At 49.3% G+C, this 20194-nt stretch overlaps 1 protein-coding gene across 1 annotated transcript in view; it reads left to right on the top strand.

Annotated features, from left to right (window-relative positions):
* The first annotated feature begins 4700 nt into the window (after window positions 1-4700).
* Window positions 4701-20194, top strand: part of abcc1 (ATP binding cassette subfamily C member 1 (ABCC1 blood group)) — a 107811-nt gene continuing 92317 nt past the window's right edge. The window contains exon 1 of the mRNA XM_078418355.1: window positions 4701-4784. Coding sequence (XP_078274481.1) covers window positions 4743-4784 — 42 coding nt within the window. The 5' untranslated portion in view covers window positions 4701-4742. The remainder of the gene's footprint in view (window positions 4785-20194) is intronic.

Genomic DNA, 20194 nt, shown 5'->3' on the forward strand with positions numbered 1-20194 from the left:
ATGTATGCATTACATTTTATTACACTAATAGAAAGAAAAGAATGAAAAAATATCTTGGCATGCGTTCATAGTTATTTTATTCACAAATGAAGTTCCTCGTATGTCGCAAAACATACTTGGCTAATAAAGTTTTATTGTGATTGTGAATATTAGGATATCAGGAAATAAGTTTGATGTATAAGAAAATAACTGCAGATGCTGGTACAAATCGATTTATTCACAAAATGCCGGAGTAACTCAGCAGGTCAGGCAGCATCTCGGGAGAGATGGAATGGGTGACATTTCGGGTCGAGACCCTTCTTCAGACTGATGTCAGGGGGGCGGGACAAAGGGAGATCTGGGAAGGAGGAGGGGAAGGGAGGGCGCAGATACGGCGTAGACGGAGGAATTGGGAGTAGGGGATAGACTTTTTGCAGGGGACCAGGTGGGAAGAGGTGTAGTCCAGATAGCTGTGCCAGTCAGTGGGTTTATAGTAAATGTCCGTCACTAGTCTGTCTCCTGTGATGGAGATGGTGAGGTCCAGAAACGGGAGGGAGATGTCAGCTATTTACGATATACATTAATGACTTAGACGAAGGGATTAAAAGTACCATTAGCAAATTTGCAGATGATACTAAGTTGGGGGGTAGTGTGAATTGTGAGGAAGATGCAATAAGGCTGCAGGGTGACTTGGACAGGTTGTGTGAGTGGGCGGATACATGGCAGATGCAGTTTAATGTAGGTAAGTGTGAGGTTATTCACTTTGGAAGTAAGAATAGAAAGGCAGATTATTATCTGAATGGTGTCAAGTTAGGAGGAGGGGGAGTTCAACGAGATCTGGGTGTCCTAGTGCATCAGTCAATGAAAGGAAGCGTGCAGGTTCAGCAGGCAGTGAAGAAAGCCAATGGAATGTTGGCCTTCGTAACAAGAGGAGTTGAGTATAGGAGCAAAGAGGTCCTTCTACAGTTGTACCGGGCCCTGGTGAGACCGCACCTGGAGTACTGTGTGCAGTTTTGGTCTCCAAATTTGAGGAAGGATATTCTTGCTATGGAGGGCGTGCAGCGTAGGTTCACTAGGTTAATTCCCGGAATGGCGGGACTGTCGTATGTTGAAAGGCTGGAGCGATTGGGCTTGTATACACTGGAATTTAGAAGGATGAGGGGGGATCTTATTGAAACATATAAGATAATTAGGGGATTGGACACATTAGAGGCAGATAACATGTTCCCAATGTTGGGGGAGTCCAGAACAAGGGGCCACAGTTTGAGAATAAGGGGTAGGCCATTTAGAACGGAGATGAGGAAGAACTTTTTCAGTCAGAGGGTGGTGAAGGTGTGGAATTCTCTGCCTCAGAAGGCAGTGGAGGCCAGTTCGTTGGATGCTTTCAAGAGAGAGCTGGATAGAGCTCTTAAGGATAGCGGAGTGAGGGGGTATGGGGAGAAGGCAGGAACGGGGTACTGATTGAGAGTGATCAGCCATGATCGCATTGAATGGCGGTGCTGGCTCGAAGGGCTGAATGGCCTACTCCTGCACCTATTGTCTATTGTCTATTGAGATAGTCCAGGTATATTTAAGGGCAGGATGGAAATTGGAGGTGAAGTGTATGAAGTCAGTGAGTTCTGCATGGGTGCAAGAGGTAGCACCAATGCAGTCGTCGATGTAGCGGAAGTAGAGTTCGGGGATGGGGCCAGTGTACGTCTGGAACAGGGATTGTTCGACGTACCCGACAGAGGCAGGCATAGCTAGGGCCCATGCGAGTGCCCATAGCTACGCCTCTGGTTTGGAGGAAGTGGGAGGAGTCAAAGGAGAAGTTGACCCCACCGATAAACACCAGACCTTTATCAGCAGCACCATCACGGACCTCATCATCTCCGGCGATCTACCCCCCAGTGCCTCCAATCTCATAGTTCCCCAGCCCCGCACGGCCCGATTCTACCTCCTACCCAAAATCCACAAACAGAACTGTCCCGGCAGACCCATTGTCTCTGCCTGCTCATGCCCCACCGAACTTATCTCTACCTACCTCGACTCCATCCTATCCCCCCCTGGTTAAATCCCTCCCTACCTACGTCCAAGACACCTCACACGCTCTCCATCTCCTCGATAACTTCCGGTTCCCAGGCCCCCACTCCCTCATCTTCACCATGGATGTCCAGTCACTCTACACTTCCATCCCCCACAAGGATGGTCTCGAAGCCCTCCGTTTCTTCCTCGACCGTAGAACCAGCCAATCCCCATCGACCAACACTCTCTTCCGCCTAGCAGAGCTGGTTCTTACCCTCAACAACTTCTCCTTTGACTCCTCCCACTTCCTCCAAACCAGAGGCGTAGCTATGGGCACTCGCATGTGCCCTAGCTACGCCTGCCTCTTTGTCGGGTATGTCGAACAATCCCTGTTCCAGACGTACACTGGCCCCATCCCCGGACTCTACGCCGCATCTGCGCCCGGGATGAGGTGTTTCACACTAGGGCTTCCGAGATGTCCTCGTTCTTCAGGAAACGGGGCTTCCCCTCCTCCATTATAGATGAGGCTCTCACTAGGGTCTCTTCTACATCCCGCAGCTCCGCTCTTGCTCCCCCTCCCCCCTCTCGCAACAAGGACAGAATGCCCCTCGTTCTCACCTTCCACCCCACCAGCCAGCGGATCCAACAAATCATCCGCCAACATTTCCGTCACCTACAACGGGACCCCCACCACTGGCCATATTTTCCCATCCCCTCCCCTCTCTGCGTTCCGCAGAGACCGTTCCCTCCGTAACTCCCTGGTCCACTCGTCCCTTCCTACCCAAACCACCCCAACCCCGGGCACATTCCCCTGCAACTGCACGAGATGCAACACCTGTCCCTTTACCTCCCCCCTCAACTCCATCCAAGGACCCAAACAGTCTTTCCAGGTGAGACAAAGGTTCACCTGCACCTCCTCCAACCTCACCTATTGCATCCGCTGTCAACTTATTTACATCGGCGAAACCAAGCGCAGGCTCGACGATCGCTTCGCTGAACACCTGCGCTCGGTCCACATTAACCAAACTGATCTCCCGGTGGCCGAGCACTTCAACTCCCCCTCCCATTCCCAGTCTGACCTTTCTGTCATGGGCCTCCTCCAGTGCCATAGTGAGGCCCACCGGAAATTGGAGGAACAGCACCTCATATTTCGCTTGAGCAGTTTGCAGCCAAGTGGTATGAACATCGACCTCCAACTTTAGATAGTTCCTCTGTTCCTGCCTTCCCCTCCTCCTTCCCAGATCTCCCTCTATCTTCCTGTCTCCACCTATATCCTTCCTTTGTCCCGCCCCCCTGACATCAGTCTGAAGAAGGGTCTCGACCCGAAACGTCACCCATTCCTTCTCTCCCGAGATGCTGCCTGACCTGCTGAGTTACTCCAGCATTTTGTGAATAAGTTTGATGTCACTGATTGCGAATGTGTATGGGTAGGCCCTAGTGAAATGTATATGAGAGAAGTGATCATGATAGGGAGAAACATGTGCTGAGAAATGTGTGCATCACTGATGATATATGAGAGAGAGAGAGAGAAAAAAAAGTATAGGTGATTTCGACGGAGTGGTCCATCTTGCTCCGCTCTATAATCTTTGCTATAGACCCTTGTGACTGTTGAGATGGTGCCAATGCATGGCGATTCTTTGCGTGCTGATCCCAGAGGAGGATCTACTATCATCATATAGAATTGCTCTACTCATTTAAACTCTTTTCTACCTGTAAATCTGGCACAATTTCTAGGAAGGAACTGCAGATGCTGGTTTACACTGAAGGTAGACACAAAATGCTGGAGTAACTCAGCGGGACAGGCAGCATCACTGGAGAGAAGGAATAGATGACGTTTCGGGTCGAAACCCTTCTTCAGATCCAGTCTGGATCTGAAAAAGGGTCTAGACCTAAAACATCATCCATTCCTTCTCCTGAGAGATGCTGCCTGTCCCGCTGAGTTAGTCCAGAGTTTTGTTTCTATCTTTAGCACAATTTCTAGTTTTTCCACTACAATGCTGAGAAATATACTTTGAACCATGTTCTACACTCTATCTTTCAATTTACACTACCTATTATACTTGAGTTGACAGTGATTGTATAGGTATAGAATTATCTGATTTGTATGGATAGCATACAAAATAAGGATTTTCACTGCATCTCAGTACACGTGACAACAATAAACCTAACCTACTACACATCTGGTCACTTCAGGATCCTTCATCAGTCACTTCAGGATCCTCAAAACTGGAATGGAAAGAAATTGTTCTGAACTCTGAAGGACTGCCTAAGAAGACAGGTCTGAAGAAGGGTCTCGACCCGAAACGTCACCCATTCCTTCTCTCCCGAGATGCTGCCTGACCTGCTGAGTTACTCCAGCATTTTGTGAATACATCGATTTGTACCAGCATCTGCAGTTATTTTCTTATACTGTTTCCTGGTACATAACTGGTAGAAGTGGGCTGAGAGGCGTGGTGCCACATTAAACAATTGTGACGGTGTTTCAGAGATGTGAAGAGGTCTCAGAAGGTGGTTGGAATGTGCTTGCACGCCTATGCTAATGTGAAATAATTAATGGGCGTTGTTATCTTCTAGTGCAGGCAGCTTGGGCTGCAGTTTTGGTGCGTGTCTTCTCCCCCAGGACCAGGATTAACCCCTGCGCTGCGGCTGATGAGTGGAGACGGCATGGAGTGAGCGCACAGCCCTTGCATTGCCTTGCCTTGCCTTGAGGGGAGGTGCTAATCCCTTCAGAGGAAGGCGGCGGCGGCGGCGGCGGCGGCATGGACGCTTTCTGCAGCAAGCATCACAAAGATGTCCTTTGGGTGAGGCGCCGTTCCCTTTTTCACCGTGTTATCTGTGTGGTTTAGTGGTCGGGTTTGGTTGCTGAAGTAACCAGCTCGCACGCCGGCCGGCCGGCCGCTTTCTTTCATCTTAGACTAGTTCAGGCTTTTGTCGCCGGCTCGGCCTCGCTCGGCCCCGCTCGGCCCACTGCAGCAGCTTTGGGACCAGTTGCTGGGGGGGGGGGGGGGGTCCACTGGGCCTCAACACCCTGGCCTGGGGCTGGGCTGGGAGCACAAACAAAGGCGGTGGGGTGGGGCGCGAATGGTCAACTCATCTAATCTGCGTTAACAGAACGAAAATAGGATTTGTTCCCTGTCAAGTGCAGGTAGCCGGCATAGTCAGACCCGGCTAAATAGGGTAAGAAAATAACTGCAGATGCTGGTACAGATCGAAGGTGTTTATTCACAAAATGCTGGAGTAACTCAGCAGGTCAGGCAGCATCTTAGGAGAGAAGGAATGGGTGACGTTTCGGGTCGAGACCCTTCCTCAGACTGGAAATAGGATGGACGTGAGGACCAGGTCAGGACCTACCTACCTACCTACCTCATGGACAACATAATCACACCCTGCCCTGCCCTGGGCTGGGCTGGGCTGGGCTGCCCTGGGCTGGGCTGGGCTGGGCTGGGCTGCCCTGGGCTGGGCTGCCCTGGGCTGGGCTGGGCTGGGCTGCCCTGGGCTGGGCTGCCCTGGGCTGGGCTGGGCTGCCCTGGGCTGGGCTGCCCTGGGCTGGGCTGCCCTGGGCTGGGCTGGGCTGCCCTGGGCTGGGCTGCCCTGGGCTGGGCTGCCCTGGGCTGGGCTGCCCTGGGCTGGGCTGCCCTGGGCTGGGCTGGGCTGCCCTGGGCTGGGCTGCCCTGGGCTGGGCTGGGCTGGGCTGCCCTGGGCTGGGCTGCCCTGGGCTGGGCTGCCCTGGGCTGGGCTGCCCTGGGCTGCTTACTCTGCTCACAACCACTCGGTCGCTCATCGTTGGGCTGAATCTATTTTGGGGGAAGGAAATTACTCAACGTTTGCTGGTGGAGAATGGAAACGGATTTATGAATATTTGTATTTAGGAAGATATGTCTATCTTTAGGAATATTGAGCTGCTTTGTTGAGCCCTCTCGTCGCTTATATTGAGACGATGAAAGGTCTAAATCGGATGGCCACTTATAAATCTTCAAGGTGTGTCCCAGTCTCTGGGCAGAGTAGAAGGCGGCAAAATACTGTGTTCATTTAAAGGTTAAAGGCCAGATAAATGTGGAATGGAAATAGCTGCTCCGATTGAATATTTATTTCAGTCTGGAAAGGAATTGGATTTGAAGAGGGATGTAACTAGAGAGGCATCCGAGGAAATTATTTGTGGTTATTTGCATTGCGATCGTGATGATAGAGACATGTATGCAAAATGAGTAAGTGAAAGGGTAGGCGGAGTTAATGTGGAGGGAATTGGAAGGTAATGAATTTGGGAGTAAAGGGAAGGTGAGTTGAAGGTTGAAATTATCAAGGTGAAAAAGGAGGGGACAATATTTTGAGAATTTCAAAGCCAAGAGGGCATAGCTTTAAGGTTCAGAGGGGCAAAGTTTAAAGAAGATGTACAGGGCAAGTTGTTTTGCACAGAGGGTGGTAGATGCCTGGAATACACTGCCAGCGTGAGTGGTGGAGTAGATACGAGAGCCATATGGATATGAAAGGAATGGGAAGATATTGATCATGTCGGCAGATGTAGTTTATCATGGCATCATGTTTGGCATAGACATTGTGAGTTTAGTTGTGAGACAAAAAGCTGGAGTAACTCAGCGGGTCAGACAGAATCTCTGGAGAAAAGCTTAGTTTAGTTTAGAGATATAGTGTAGAAACAGGCCCTTCGACCCACCGAGTCCGCACCGACCAGCGACCCCCACACATTAATACCACCCTATGCACACTAGGGACAATTTTACATTTATACCAAACCAATTAACCTACAAACCTGTACTTCTTTGGAGTGTGGAAGGAAACGGAAGATCTCAGGGAAAACCCATGCACGTCACGGGTTTCCTGAGTTGAATGACCTGTTCCTGTGCTATACTGTACTGTTCTATGTTGAAGTAACATTTTGAAGGAAGTGTGAGAGTAATGGAACAAGGTGACAGACTTAAAGTGGGGATATATAGATGTCAGCGGTGGAGATGGTAAATAAAGTAAGAATTGACAATGGTGCCAATTCTGCCAGTGTATATAAACTTTCTGCCACATAACAATGAATTAGATGAAGAAATGTTACACTCCAGCTTACTGATGGCATCCTTTATTGTGGCACGTTAAATTATGGAGATGGATAAATGAGTGGGCACATCTATGACATATGGGGTTGAATATCATTTATGCCTAGAAACTGGCATACCACAGTGGAATGTTCTTTTAATGGAGGGGAAAGAGCGGGCCTGTGAGAAATCAAAGGAAATGGAGTAAACGGAGATCCTGAAAAACGTTTGCATGGATACAAAAATGGGTTGAGGGTTTATTAGGGTGAGAACTAAAGAATGATATTTGGTAAATTTGAAAGACTAGAGTGCATAGGTTTAAGGTTGAGAGGAGCAAAGTTTAAAGGAGACGTACAGGGCAATTAAAAAAAAATTTTTTGGAAAGAGGGTGGTGGGTGCCTGGGTCGTATTGTAGATGGTTATCAAAAATTACAGCATGATCTTGGATCAGGTAGGCTTAAGAATGGTTAATGGAGTTTAATGCAGATAGGTGAGAGGTGTCCCTCTCTTCCCCTCCTCCTTCCCAGATCTCCCTCTATCTTCCTGTCTCCACCTATATCCTTCCTTTGTCCCGCCCTCCTGACATCAGTCTAAAGAAGGGTCTCGACCCGAAACGTCACCCATTCCTTCTCTCCTGAGATGCTGCCTGACCTGCTGAGTTACTCCAGCATTTTGTGAATAAATACCTTCGAGTCTGCAGTTATTTACTTATACTACCTGCAAGAGGAGGTAGGTGCATGGATAGGAAAAGTTTAGAGGGATATGGGCCAAACACAGGCAGGTGGGACTAGTGTTGATGCGGCATCTTGGTTTTGCGGTCTGGACGATGACACGTTGGCCTGGCTTGCCTCAACGGAGCTGCAGGTCTAAAAGACATACGACAGAAGAAGAAGGCATCTTGGTCAGCATGGGCAAATTGGGCTGAAGGGCTTGTTTCCATGCTGTGTGACACTATTGACTCCATGATTGTGTACCTTAAACATCTACTCTATACGCTGAATGAGCAGCCAATGTTTCCACCATTTTGTTTTCTAGTGTAGAATTCCCATATTTTGCTCTTTAATCTGTATGCCATTCTAATTCTGTATGTAAAGCAGGTCCACTTGATACAAAAGTGAGAACATTCTCTTCTTTACTTCAAATGTTTTAGCTACAAAGTGAAATGACGGGAGATAATAGGGATACTTTTGTAATCATATGCATTCATTTTAGCAACTCTGAGTACTTTTCTTACTAATGTTATATCAATCTGATTTATTTGGATGTCTCATTTATGTTCGCTATCTGTTATAAATCTTTTACAAATCATAAGAGATGTTGGAAAATAAAACATAAAAGATGATGGGTAGATGGATTCTATACTGCAAACAAAGTACATACTTTATGATTTTTAAAGATGATTTTATAGATTTTTGCTAGACAAGTGTAATCGAACATAGAACACAACAGAACAGGTATAAGCTTTCGGCCCATATGCTGAACATGTCGCCAGGTTATAATAATCTCCTCTGGTTATCGTATGTCTATATGATCCACATCTCTCCATTCCCTGCATATCCATGTGCGCATCTAAAAGTCTCTTAAATGCCACTATTGTATCTGCCTCAACCACCATCCCCAGCAGCACATTCCAGGCCCTTCGATCAGGTCTCCCCTCAACCTCCAGCATTTCAGAGAATACATCCAAGTGTGTCCAATCTAGTTTAGGTTTATTTTTAGTTTATTCTTGTCCTGTGTACCGAGGGTCAGTGAAAAGCTTTTGTTGCATGCTATCCAATTAAAGAGACTACACATGATTACAAACAAGCCGTCCACAGTGTACAGATATAGAATAAAGGGTACAATATTCAGTTTCAAGGTCAGTTTATTGTCACATGTGCCAGTTAAGGGACAGTGAAATTGGAGTCACCATACAGCCATACTTAGTGAAAAGCAACAAGACACACAACCACATAAAAGTTAACAAACATCCATCACAGTGGATTCCATATTCCTCACTGTGATGGAAGGCAATAAAGTTCCACCTTCTTCCTCTTTGTTCTCCCGCGGTCGGGGCAGTCAAACCATCTGCAGTCGGGGTGATAAAAGCCCCCGCAGCTGACGATCAAGGCCCCTGCCGGGGTGATCAAAGCTCCCGCGTTGGGGCGGTTGAAATTCTCTCCACGGCATGGAGCTCCCGAAACGGCCTCTTCTTATCAGAGACCGCGGGCTTTACGATGTTAAAGTCCACAGGTCCCGCGGTTGGATCTTCGAACCCTGGCAAAAATGCTGACTTTCAAACTTCTGTACCTCCTGTCGGTTGGGAGAGGGGAAAAGAGACTTGTCCTTAATTATGCTGGTGGGCTTCCCGAGGCTGTGTGAAGATGGAGTCAATGGAAAGGAGGTTGGTTTGCGCGATGGTCTGACTACGCCCAGAACACTGCAATTTCTTGCAGTCTTGGATGGAACTGTTCCTAAACTATACTCGGATGCATTCTGATAAAACGAATCCGATTAAACAAACTCGGAAGACTGAATAATTTAACTTTTTTGTGCATGTGGCTTGGGTTGGGACTGTGGATCTGAGTTTAAGGATTTCCTCCAAATCTCTCTCACTTTCTTTTCTTTGGGCCTTTAATTCCATTTGTTTGCCAAGCACCTGGTCATCTGCCCTTATATTTTTTGTGATTTCATCTTTGATTTTGTTTGCTATTGTGGGGAAAACTGCTTGATGTTTTAGGACAGAAAAGGCACGTAAATGCAAGTTCTCATTATCAACCTGTGCTGCATCCTGATGTTTTATATCTTGCTAAAAAAAAATCTTTCTCCCACACAATCTCTTGCTTTAGCCTTGAATCTTTGCTTTTTAGTTTCTTTCCTATCTTGCCTCTTGACGTCTGAGTGGAGCTATTCGAGGAATGTCTAATGCTCGTTTTCTCTTTAGCTCTATTTCAATGAATTGCTGATCGTGTAACTTCACACATGTTATATAATGTAATCAGTTTCCTCTTCAGTTTCCTCCACTGTTTTTCCTTTCAAATCTACTTTCATTAGCCTGCTTCTTGGAAAAACGATCTATGATCCCACTGACTGTGCAAATTAATGGCTCTCAATCGTCGCATCCTTTGTGTAGGAATGAACTGCAGATGCTGGCTTACAACATCTGGCTTACATGACCTGAAACATCACCTATTCCTTTTCTCCAGAGATGTTGCCTGACCTAGCTTTTTGTGTCTATCTTTGTAGTATCCTTTCTTAAGCCTATAAGTGTGTTACTAAACAAATCTAGACCAGGCTTTGCTCTAGATGTGTTTCTGCTCCTGCAATGATGTATCACATCCTCTAGCAATGACAATGCGGAGCTATTGTGTGGGACGCATTGACACAAAATGCTGGGGTAACTCAGTGGAACCACCAGCATCTCTGAATAGAAGGAATGGGTGCAATTTCGGGTCAAGACCCTTCTTCAGACAGTCAGGGGAGACGGAGGCACAGAGATAAGGAAGGGTAAGGTGTGAAAACGAGACATCAAAAGGGAGGAGGGTCAAGGAAAATGTACAATAGATCATTGTAAGCTAGGAGAAGGTGACAACGAAGTAAACAAAGATAAAATGTATTTGGGGTAGTCAGCCTGGTTGTAGAACTGGGTTGGGGAAGAGGATGGGGAGAGAGAGAGAGAGAGAGAGGTTGTGTTTCTCTCTGCTCCGGCGACTGAGAAGTTTTGAAGCAACCTTTCAAGATTCTTGTCGAAGGAAGAGGAACAGATGCAGTGAGATTTCATAGTTTGACCGAACGTCGGACTGCGTAAACTTTCCTTTGTTTAAGGATTTCTCCATTTAGTGTGGAATTCCTGAGTTCTTCTGCACCGCGGTGGGAGCGGCCGTGGCTGGCGGATTGCCAAGAGTGCCTGGAGATCGTGGGTAGGAATGATTTCGGTCTTTGACATTTATAGCACCGACTCTCTGCCCCAATACCGTTTTGCACAGTACAGTTGCCTGGGCTTAATGTGAAGAGGGTACCTTTCGCTTCCGTCAGGGCTTTGAAGAGCCTTCCAAAAGCTGCTCTCGACTGTGGAGTTGAGCTTGGGGACTTTCCTTTCTTCGGCTGGAGGAAACTGCTTCTGCTGCTTATCCAGACTGTGACTGTCGCTGAGATTCGCTTTTGAGCTGAGGTGCTGCTGTCCCTGGAGCTGGTGTGTGCCACTGTCAAGATGGCGGGGGCTCGGCCTAAGGTTCAGAGTTACGCAGCGGTGGCTTCGACGGCGGCTTCGAGGCCACTCGTGGATGAGCTTCATGTTGACTTGGACTGGGATATTTACGGGACCTCGGTTCAAACCGGGTTCGTGTGGAGCAGGGCTGCAATTGCAAAGGGCTTGCACGATCTTTTCAAGAGGGATGTTATCGCCTCTTCCGAGAGTGCAGGAGGGAAGGTTCAGTTGATACCAAAGTCCCGGGAGGATGTGGCCCTAGTGTTGGAGATGGGGCTCACGGTGCAGGTGGTCCATCTACCGGTGGAACCGTGGGTGTCCAATGTGAAACCGGTTCTCCTGCGGAATTGTCCCACGTTTCTCCGAGATGCAAAACTCCTTCCACATTTGGTGAAGATTGGGGAGGTGCGGTCTAAGCTTACTAGGCTTATGCACCCTGGGAATGACCCGTATGAGAAAGGGGTCTTGAGCTTCAAGAGGCGGGTTTTCATGAAGGTGGAAGCGGGGTTGGGTGCTTAATGGAGCTTCGTTGTGGAGCATAAGGGTCTCCCCAATCGCGTGAATTGGAGCTGGGGAGAGGCGCAGTGTCATGCGTGCAGAGAGTTTGGACATCTCCGTAGAAAGTGTCCTAAGAGCCGGGCCGCTGCTGGAAATTCTAACGCAGGGGCCCAGGAATGCAGCGCTGGCCCGTCCGGGGCGGCCCGCCATGCCTCGGTGGCCCGGGGTGGAACTGCTGACTCGGCTGGGGCTGCTAGCTCCGCCTCGGTGACCCGGGGCGGCATTGCCAATCCATCAGGGGCGGCAAGTTCTGCCTTGTTGACCCGGAGCAGTGAGGGCCCCCGCCCCCTACGCCCTGAACCTGTGGAGGTGGTCGATGGCGAGGCGCAGGGGAAGGGCGAAGGGGGTAGGAAGGTTGGGAGAAGCAGAAGGGGAAGAATAATAATAAGAAGAAGAATAAGACCCTCCAAGAGAGTCCATCGCAAGCAGATGGGCCCTTGCCTAGACCTGAGACCACCCAAGGGGTGCCTGTTGGGCCCAGTGAGGTCTAGGACACACCTGGTGTGGCTCAGCAAGGAGCTGAGGTGAACCGGAAGGGGGCAGGAGGGGGCAAACATGGGAGTAGAAAGGGGGCAGCGGGTGCTGTGGAGGCGGAGGACCCTTCCTTTATGGAGGTCACCGTACCTCCGCATGTCAGCGGGACAAAAAGAAGGCGTGCGCTTGGCGAGGAAGAGCAGGATCGTGGAGCCAAATTAAGGGGAAGGATATTTCGAGACCTTCCACCCCTGACGAGGTCGGTGACCACGAACTGGTGTCTTATGGGCCGGAGGATGGGCCTCTGGTTCAGGGACCTTCCGCAGGTGCTACCAGATCAGTTACTGGGACCGACTCCCCTGAAATTGTTTCCTCTGGGTCGGTGGCGGTCCCCTCGTCTCAGGGGCCTTCCGAGGGAGTCATCTCATTGGGTAGTGGGGTTGGTGCCCCTGGGAGTGTGTCCTCTGGGTCGGAGGAGGTCCCCTCGTTTCAGAGGCCTTCTGAGGGTGTTGGCACGCCAGTTGATGGGACTGGAAATGTGTCCCCTGGGATGGGGGATGAGCAGAGTCAGCCTGAGGGGGGAGGCTCGGGAGGTCAAATGTTCCACTCTGTGCTCCTTATTAGAGCCAGTGGAGTTGATGTGGGGTGTGCTGCCTCACCGGTTGAGGTAGTAGGGGAGACCAAAAACACCAGCTCTTTCAGTGGTTGTTGGTGAGGGTGCTCCCCTGGTGGTGGAGGGTGGAGACTCTCTGGGTGCTGCCAGTAGTGCGGCAACTCTGTGTGCTGTGGGGGGCGGGGCGGTTATGGGTTGTGACCCTCCTTTGGATCTCGTGGGTGCCTGCGTACCAGGGGCCCTGGGGGTGCCTCTTGTTTTTTCTTCCCCAGGCCTGGACGTGGGGGGTGATGGGAGAGTGCAGGAGCCTGGCCTTTCACCGGACAGCTTGTTGCTGTCAGAGTATCGGGACCCTCCCTCGGCTTTGGTTCTGCGGGGTGGTGTCATGCCGGAGGAGGGGGAGAGTGATGGGCTCGGCCTGTGCAGTGGGGTGAGTGAGCTTTCAGCAAGCTGTAGTCCCACGAACTCTGACATTGGCCTTGAGCGATGTGCAGAGGAGGCTGCTGTTCCAGGTGCGAGTGGGTTGGCGGAGTGCCCGGATTCCAGGGCTGTGTCTAGAGCAGCCATTATCTGTGAGATTCCGGACTTTCTAAAAACAACTAGGACTCCCAAGACTAAAATTGATGCGTCGCGGAGGCGGTGGGCAGATCTGCCAGGATTTATTAAGGATCTTGATAATATCCTTGGCAGCAAGGGTAGTGATCTTCCTGCGTCTGAGAGGCTTCAGTTTGGGGATTTCTTAAGTTTCCTCAGGGGGAAAGTTTCTGAGTCCACGAGGAATGTGAGGAAACAATTCTAGTGTGTTTGCACATTCACAGTAGCCACATTAAATTTAAATGGTAGTAGAGCGAGCTTTCGTAGATTTCAGCATTTATCAGTCCTTAATAGACGGGGAATATGCAGTGTGGTTTCTTCAAGAGACGCACACTGTTGTCAGTGACGAACCCACCTGGCGACTGGAGTGGGAAGGGGGGGTTTACATGAGCCACCTCAGCACAAATTCGAGTGGGGTGGCTTTTCTGTTGGCCCCGACTTTTCAGCCAGAGATCCTGAAGGTGCAGGAAGTTGTGCCAGGTCGTTTGCTCTATCTGGCCGTGAGCCTGGATGGCATGCCGTTGCATTTTATTAACGTGTATGCCCCCAGTACCGGCACGATGCAGGCCTGCCTACTTCAGGAGGTGACTGCTCTGTTGAGCACTATTGATAGTGGAGAGTGTGTCTTTCTGGGGGGAGATTTCAACTGCATGCTTGAGGTGCGAGATCGTTCTGGTACTCAGTGTGCCCCTGCTGTGGCAAAGAAACTGAGAGGCTTGATTGATTCCTTTAAGCTACTGGATGCATGGCGGAACCTTCACCCTGACTCAAACGCTTTCTCGCGGAGGACTGAGGGGGGCGGTTCCCACATTGATCTTATGTACATCTCCGGTGCGTTTGTCTCCCGTGTCTCAGCGGCCTCAATGCGGCTGGTGCCGTGCTCGGACCACTGACTGGTGCGTGTGGACTTTAATCCGGGGCGCACACGGGCTGGGTCTGCTTACTGGCATTTCAATAACAGGCTGCTGGAGGATCAGTGTTTCCGGGAGTCATTCAGACGGGGCTGGGTGAAGTGGAGAGGGAGGCAGGGGAGCTTTTCTTCCCTTGGGCAGTGGTGGGATGTGGGGAAAGCTCACATCCGTCTCTTTTGTAAGGAATATACGTGGGGGTCGACCGGAAGGCGGGACTCAGCGGTTGAGAGGCTCGAGAGGGAGCTACTAGAGGCGGAGTCTGGCCTGGGTCGGATTGGTGAGGACTCCTGTGAATGGGGAGAGTTTCAGGGGAAGAAGGAAGCCTTGAGGAACCTGCTGCTTGAGGTGCTTACGTGAGGTCGCGGGTCCAGATGCTGCACGATTTGGACTGAGATTCACCTTTCTTTCTCTCTCTGGAGAAAGGGCGAGGAGCCTGCAAACAGCTCGTCGAGCTGCTCGCGGACGATGGCTCCTCTGTCACAGATCCAGATAGGATCAGTGCTTTAGTCTGGTCCTTTTATGGGACCCTGTTCTCCGCAGATGGTTGCAGCGGGGAGGCTCAGCGGGTCCTGTGGGAGGGTCTACCGACTGTAGATAGGGAAGGGTCCGATATTCTGGATGACTCCTTATCATTGGAGGAGTTGACACGTGCCCTGCACCAGCTCAGGAGGGGCAAGTCCCCTGGGCTGGATGGGTTGACGGTAGAATTTGTTAGAGCCTTCTGGGATGTCCTGGGGGGTGATTACATGAAGGTTCTGGGGGAGAGCCTGGTGACCGGGGAGATGCCCCTCTCGTGGCGCAGGGCAGTCGTTGTCCTACTGCCCAAGAAGGGCGAACTCCGCCTGTTGAAGAACTGGCGCCCGGTCTCTCTCCTCTGTACAGAGTACAAAGTCTTTGCACGGGCAATGGCAAATCGCCTGGGCTCTGTGCTGTCTCAACTGATTCACCCTGACCAGTCCTATACAGTCCCTGGTCGGTCCATTCAGGATAACATCCACCTGGTTAGGGACCTGATTCATCTATCTCAGGGCACTGGTCAGTCAGCCGCCTTTCTGTCTCTTGATCAGGAGAAGGCTTTTGACAGGGTAGATCACGACTACCTACTCGGGACGCTGCAAGCGTTCGGATTTGGACCGCATTTTGTAGCCAGGGTCCGGCTCTTGTACGCTGCAGTGGAGTGCCTTGTGAAGGTTAATGGTGTGTTGTTGGCTCCCATTCATTTTGGGAGGGGGGTTCGTCAGGGGTGCCCCATGTCTGGTCAGTTGTACTCGGTCTGTGTGGAGCCATTCCTGTGTCTTCTTCGGAGGAGGTTGACAGGCCTGGCTCTACCAGGACCGGGGGTGGAGGTGGTTCTTTCGGCTTATGCCGATGATGTGCTCCTTACGTTCACTGACCCTGGTGACCTGCGGAGGATGCGTGACTGCCAGAAGATTTTCTCGGCTGCATCATCTGCCAGGATTAACTGTAGTAAATGTTCTGGACTATTAGTGGGTCAGTGGCAGGTAGACTCCCTGCCGGAGGAGATGGCGTTGTATGCGTGGAGCACCACGCACCTCCTCTATCTGGGGGTGTACCTGAGTCCCACTGAGGATGCTTGGCCGGCGAACTGGCAGGAGCTGGAGATGAAAGTCGTCGCTCGGCTGGGGCGCTGGTCAGGCCTGCTTGGAGTCCTTTCTTTTCAGGGGAGGGTGCTGGTCATAAACCAGCTGGTGGCCTCCATGTTGTGGTACCGGCTGGCTACTCTTGTCCCGCCCTCGATCTTTGCAACTACTTTACAGAAGAGGCTGGTGGACTTCTTCTGGGGAAATAGGAAGCATTGGGTTTCCGCAGTGGTCCTGAGTCTCCCGTTAGAGGAGGGCGGCCAGTCCTTGGTATGCGTGCGTACCCAGATGGCGGCTCTCCGTCTCAGGACTCTGCGGAGGTATATTTAAGCGGAGAACCCCCCCAGGGTGCACGCTCTGGCCACGTATTTTTTCCGCCGCGGTTGTTGCCTACGAGGGGGTTTCGCGGCTCCCGGTGGTGGGCATCAGTCGACCCGCCTTACGGGGTCTGCCTAGTTTCTATCGTGACGTGCTTAGAGTGAGGAATTGGGTTGTTTTCAGCCAACGTGTTGCTCCTCAAGGGGAGGGGGTGGTGTGGCTGCGGGAGTGGCCGGTCCTCACCCTGTCATGGCGGGTGTCGAGGAGAGGCGTGCACCTAGAGTGGTTCTGACTGAGCTTACCCCCGCTCCGTCAGATTTGCTCATCGGGCCTAGGCTCCGGGATTTTTCTCGGGCACCGGCTCCGCCTCTATCTCCAAGATGCCCAGCGTGCCGTTTCGTGATGCGAAGAGACGCACACTGTACAGAATGCTCCTGCACATTCTGCACCTCCTTGTCTTCGTCTACCGTCCTGACACATCTTGGCGGTCTGTGTTACCACCTGAAGACGGGGGCGGACCTCAGTGGGGGTCTCTCTACAAGGGAGTCGTTCCCCTTTACGTCGGGGACCTGGGGTGGAGAGTGTTGCACAGAGCGGTGGCGTGTAATAAACTGTTGAGTCGGTTCACGGGCTCGTCGGCCGCCTGTATTTTCTTCGGTGAGGAAGAGACTGTGTTCCACGCGTATATGGAGTGTGAGAGGTTACTGCTCCTGTACCAATATCTGAAGGGGTTGTTCCTCAAGTTTTGGTTACACTTTAGTCCTACGATTCTAGTGTTTGGACACAAGGCAGGGAGTGGGGAGGGTCGTTCGGGGGGGTGGGACCTCCCTGTCGGTTTGCTCTTGGGCCTGGCCAAGATGGCCATTCGCGGGTCCGGGCAGCGGGCGGTCGATGGTCTTGCCAGAGTCGGCCGCCTCCCCCTCTTCCAGGCCTACGTCCGTGCGCGCGTGTCCCTAGAGAGGGAACACGCGGTGTCCACGGGGATTCTGGAGGCCTTCCGTGGGCGCTGGTCACCGCGGGGGGTTGAGAGCATTGTAAATAATGAAGGCAACATTGTATTATAATGATTACTTGATGTTTTGTAACCTCTGAATGTGGTTTTGATGTAAAAAAAAAAAGCAAAAAAAAAGCAAGGATTACAAAGTTAGAGAAGTTAATGTTTATACTGCTGGGGTGTAAACTGCATTATCATTCAGCCCCAAATGATGACAACTGAGCAGGGAGGCCAAATGAAATGGATCTGGGAGGCCCAGAAATACCAGTCACTGATCCCCACACAAGTAATGAATTTGTCTCGTCTCACTTTTCTATTTTAACATTAAAAAAAATATTTCTGAAGTTGTAAAAGTTGTTAAAGTAACAAAGTGACTAGCAAGGTACTGGGGGGGGGGGGGGGTGGGGGTGGGGGGGGGGGGGGGGGTGGGGGTGGGGGGGGGGGTGGGGGGGGGGGGTGTCATGCTATATCACCATTTTTGTTGCCGACATTGTTCGCATCTTTCATTATTTCATACAATCGTGTACAGAATTAAATCATAGCAGGTTTGTGCCACTTGCTGAAATACTTTAGTTTTGAGAAATTATCCAATTGATCGTGCAATTAACTATATAACTCTATCCTTTTCATTATAGTAGTTAAATATGTTACATTTAGTTATTTGGTCTCAAACTGGCTTGGGTTGGAATTTAAAACTAAACTAAGTATAAAACATGGGGCTGGACTACTAAGCACTTATCAAACTATGAAGGTTTTTCTCTGCTAGGATTGTTAATGATTTGTTAAATGTGACATTTAACACTGGAAATGAGATGTGGTGTTAAAAATTGTTCTGGTAAAATGTTGCCTGTGATGATAATTTTGTGTAGACAATGGGTAATTGCCCAGATAAGCCATGTCAAAATTATTGCAGACTGAAGATAGACACAAAATGCTGGAGTAACTCAGCGGACAGGCAGCATCTTTGGAGAGAAGGAAGGTGACGTTTTGGGTCGCTTCATCTGAAGAAGCCTCTCAACCCGAAATGTTACCCATTCCTTCTATCCAGCCTGTCCCGCTGAGTTACTCCAGCATCTTAGGTGTAAACTAGCATCTGCAGTTCCTTCCGACACTTAATGCAGACTGAAACTGGCAACTCTGTGACCCTGATTGTTCTGATATGCTGCTTCCATTGGTTATTTGTGGCTTGGCCAGATTTATTTGATTATAGTTCACGTAAATGAATTCTCGCTGTATTGGTAATTTATCTTCATATTTGTTCTTTGGAACAAGAATGGACTACACAAACCTTTGTTGCTATTTAATAATTGTGGCTGCTATGATTATAAATTCAATTGCTTCTTGTTAACTTTTTGTAATCATGCCTATTAAATATTTGCTAAATAAAAAATATTCAGTAACTGCTTTCATCATCCTTAAAGTGTATTGCAAACAATTGTGTTCCTCAAATGTTTGCCTGACCTCTGTCTTAAATGTGTTATTTTTAAACTCTGACCGAGTTCTAAATTCACCCACGAGACACACATCTACCCTGTCAAAACCCTTCAAGATCTTGTATGTTTCAATTGTCTCAACTTGCTCTTCCAAACTCTGAGAATAATCGCCTAGTTTATATAACCCGTGCATTAACAACCTCCCTTAAATAAGGAGACCAAGAATACAGGCAGAATGCACCACAGCCTTATATAAGTAGGTGGGTGGGGAAAGGTCTGGAGGTGAGAAAAGACTAGGACCAATCGGGGCTTGCCACAATTTATCTTGGGCAGATGTAATCTCAAGAGGGAAACAAAGTAGAGAACTGTGGAACTGGTAAAATAACTCGGGTGGAGGAACGGGGAAAGATGGGAGGGGAGGAGAATGTAAGGAGAAGTTATTTGAAATTTAATAATTCAATGTTCGTACTGCTAGGTTGTAAGCTATCCAAGCAAAATCTGTGCTATTCGTCCAATTTGCATGTGGCCTCATTCTGGCAATGGAGGAGGCCCAGGACAGAAATATGGGATGGAGAGTTGGAATGGTTGGCAATCGAGAGATCTCATAGGCCTTGGCAGACCTTGCGCAAGTGTTCAGTGAAACGGTCGCCGAGTAGGTTTAGTCTTGCAGATGTACAGGTGCCCACATCGGTAACACTGGGTGCAGTAGATGAGGTTAGAGGAGGTGCATGTGAAGGTGAACCTCTGTCTAACCTGAAAGGACTGTCCTGCTCACTGGATGGTCGAAGGATGGTGTTCTCTATGACAAATGTTAAGCTAACTGATGGTCTCCATATTTTCCAATCTATTGGAACAATTTCTAAATCTTGAAGTTTGTAAAATTAAAACCAATGGACTAATTATCTCACGTTAAAAAAAAAACTTCATCGGATGAAGTCCATCCAAACCCAAAGACCTGTCGGTCTTAAGATCTATCAATTTGTCCTGTATCATTTCCATGTGTTTATAAATCCTGAATAAAGAGAGAAGTTTGTTTGTGATAAATATTCTCTGTGCATAAATTACTGTTTCACTGTCTATTAATGTTCTGTTAGTGTTCTTGGGCCAAGCTTTTTCATTGTTCTAGTCCTGTCTTTGCTTTGATTGGAACTGTATTCTTGATGAGGTTAAAATTCTTGAGTTACCACACGTTGATTTCAACGAACAACAGTGCTTGAAGTTTGACATACTTGAGGATAGCTGAATACAAAGGCAGTCTGTTACTGTCTATTGAATTGTGCGGTTCAGCTTGACGTAAATTGCTGGAGAATTTGGACACAATTCTTAAAATCAAGTTTGCAGTAGTCACATTTGTATTCATTATCATCGTTAAATGCTTATAGAATTTACAGGAAATAAAATAACATCAAATAAAATAAAATAACTTCCAAATTATAGGAAGGATGTCGACAAAATGGAGAGGGTACAGAGGAGATTTACTAGAATGTTGC

The sequence above is a fragment of the Rhinoraja longicauda genome, chromosome 21, assembly GCF_053455715.1.
Source record: "Rhinoraja longicauda isolate Sanriku21f chromosome 21, sRhiLon1.1, whole genome shotgun sequence".
In the NCBI taxonomy this organism is placed as follows: domain Eukaryota; kingdom Metazoa; phylum Chordata; class Chondrichthyes; order Rajiformes; family Arhynchobatidae; genus Rhinoraja; species Rhinoraja longicauda.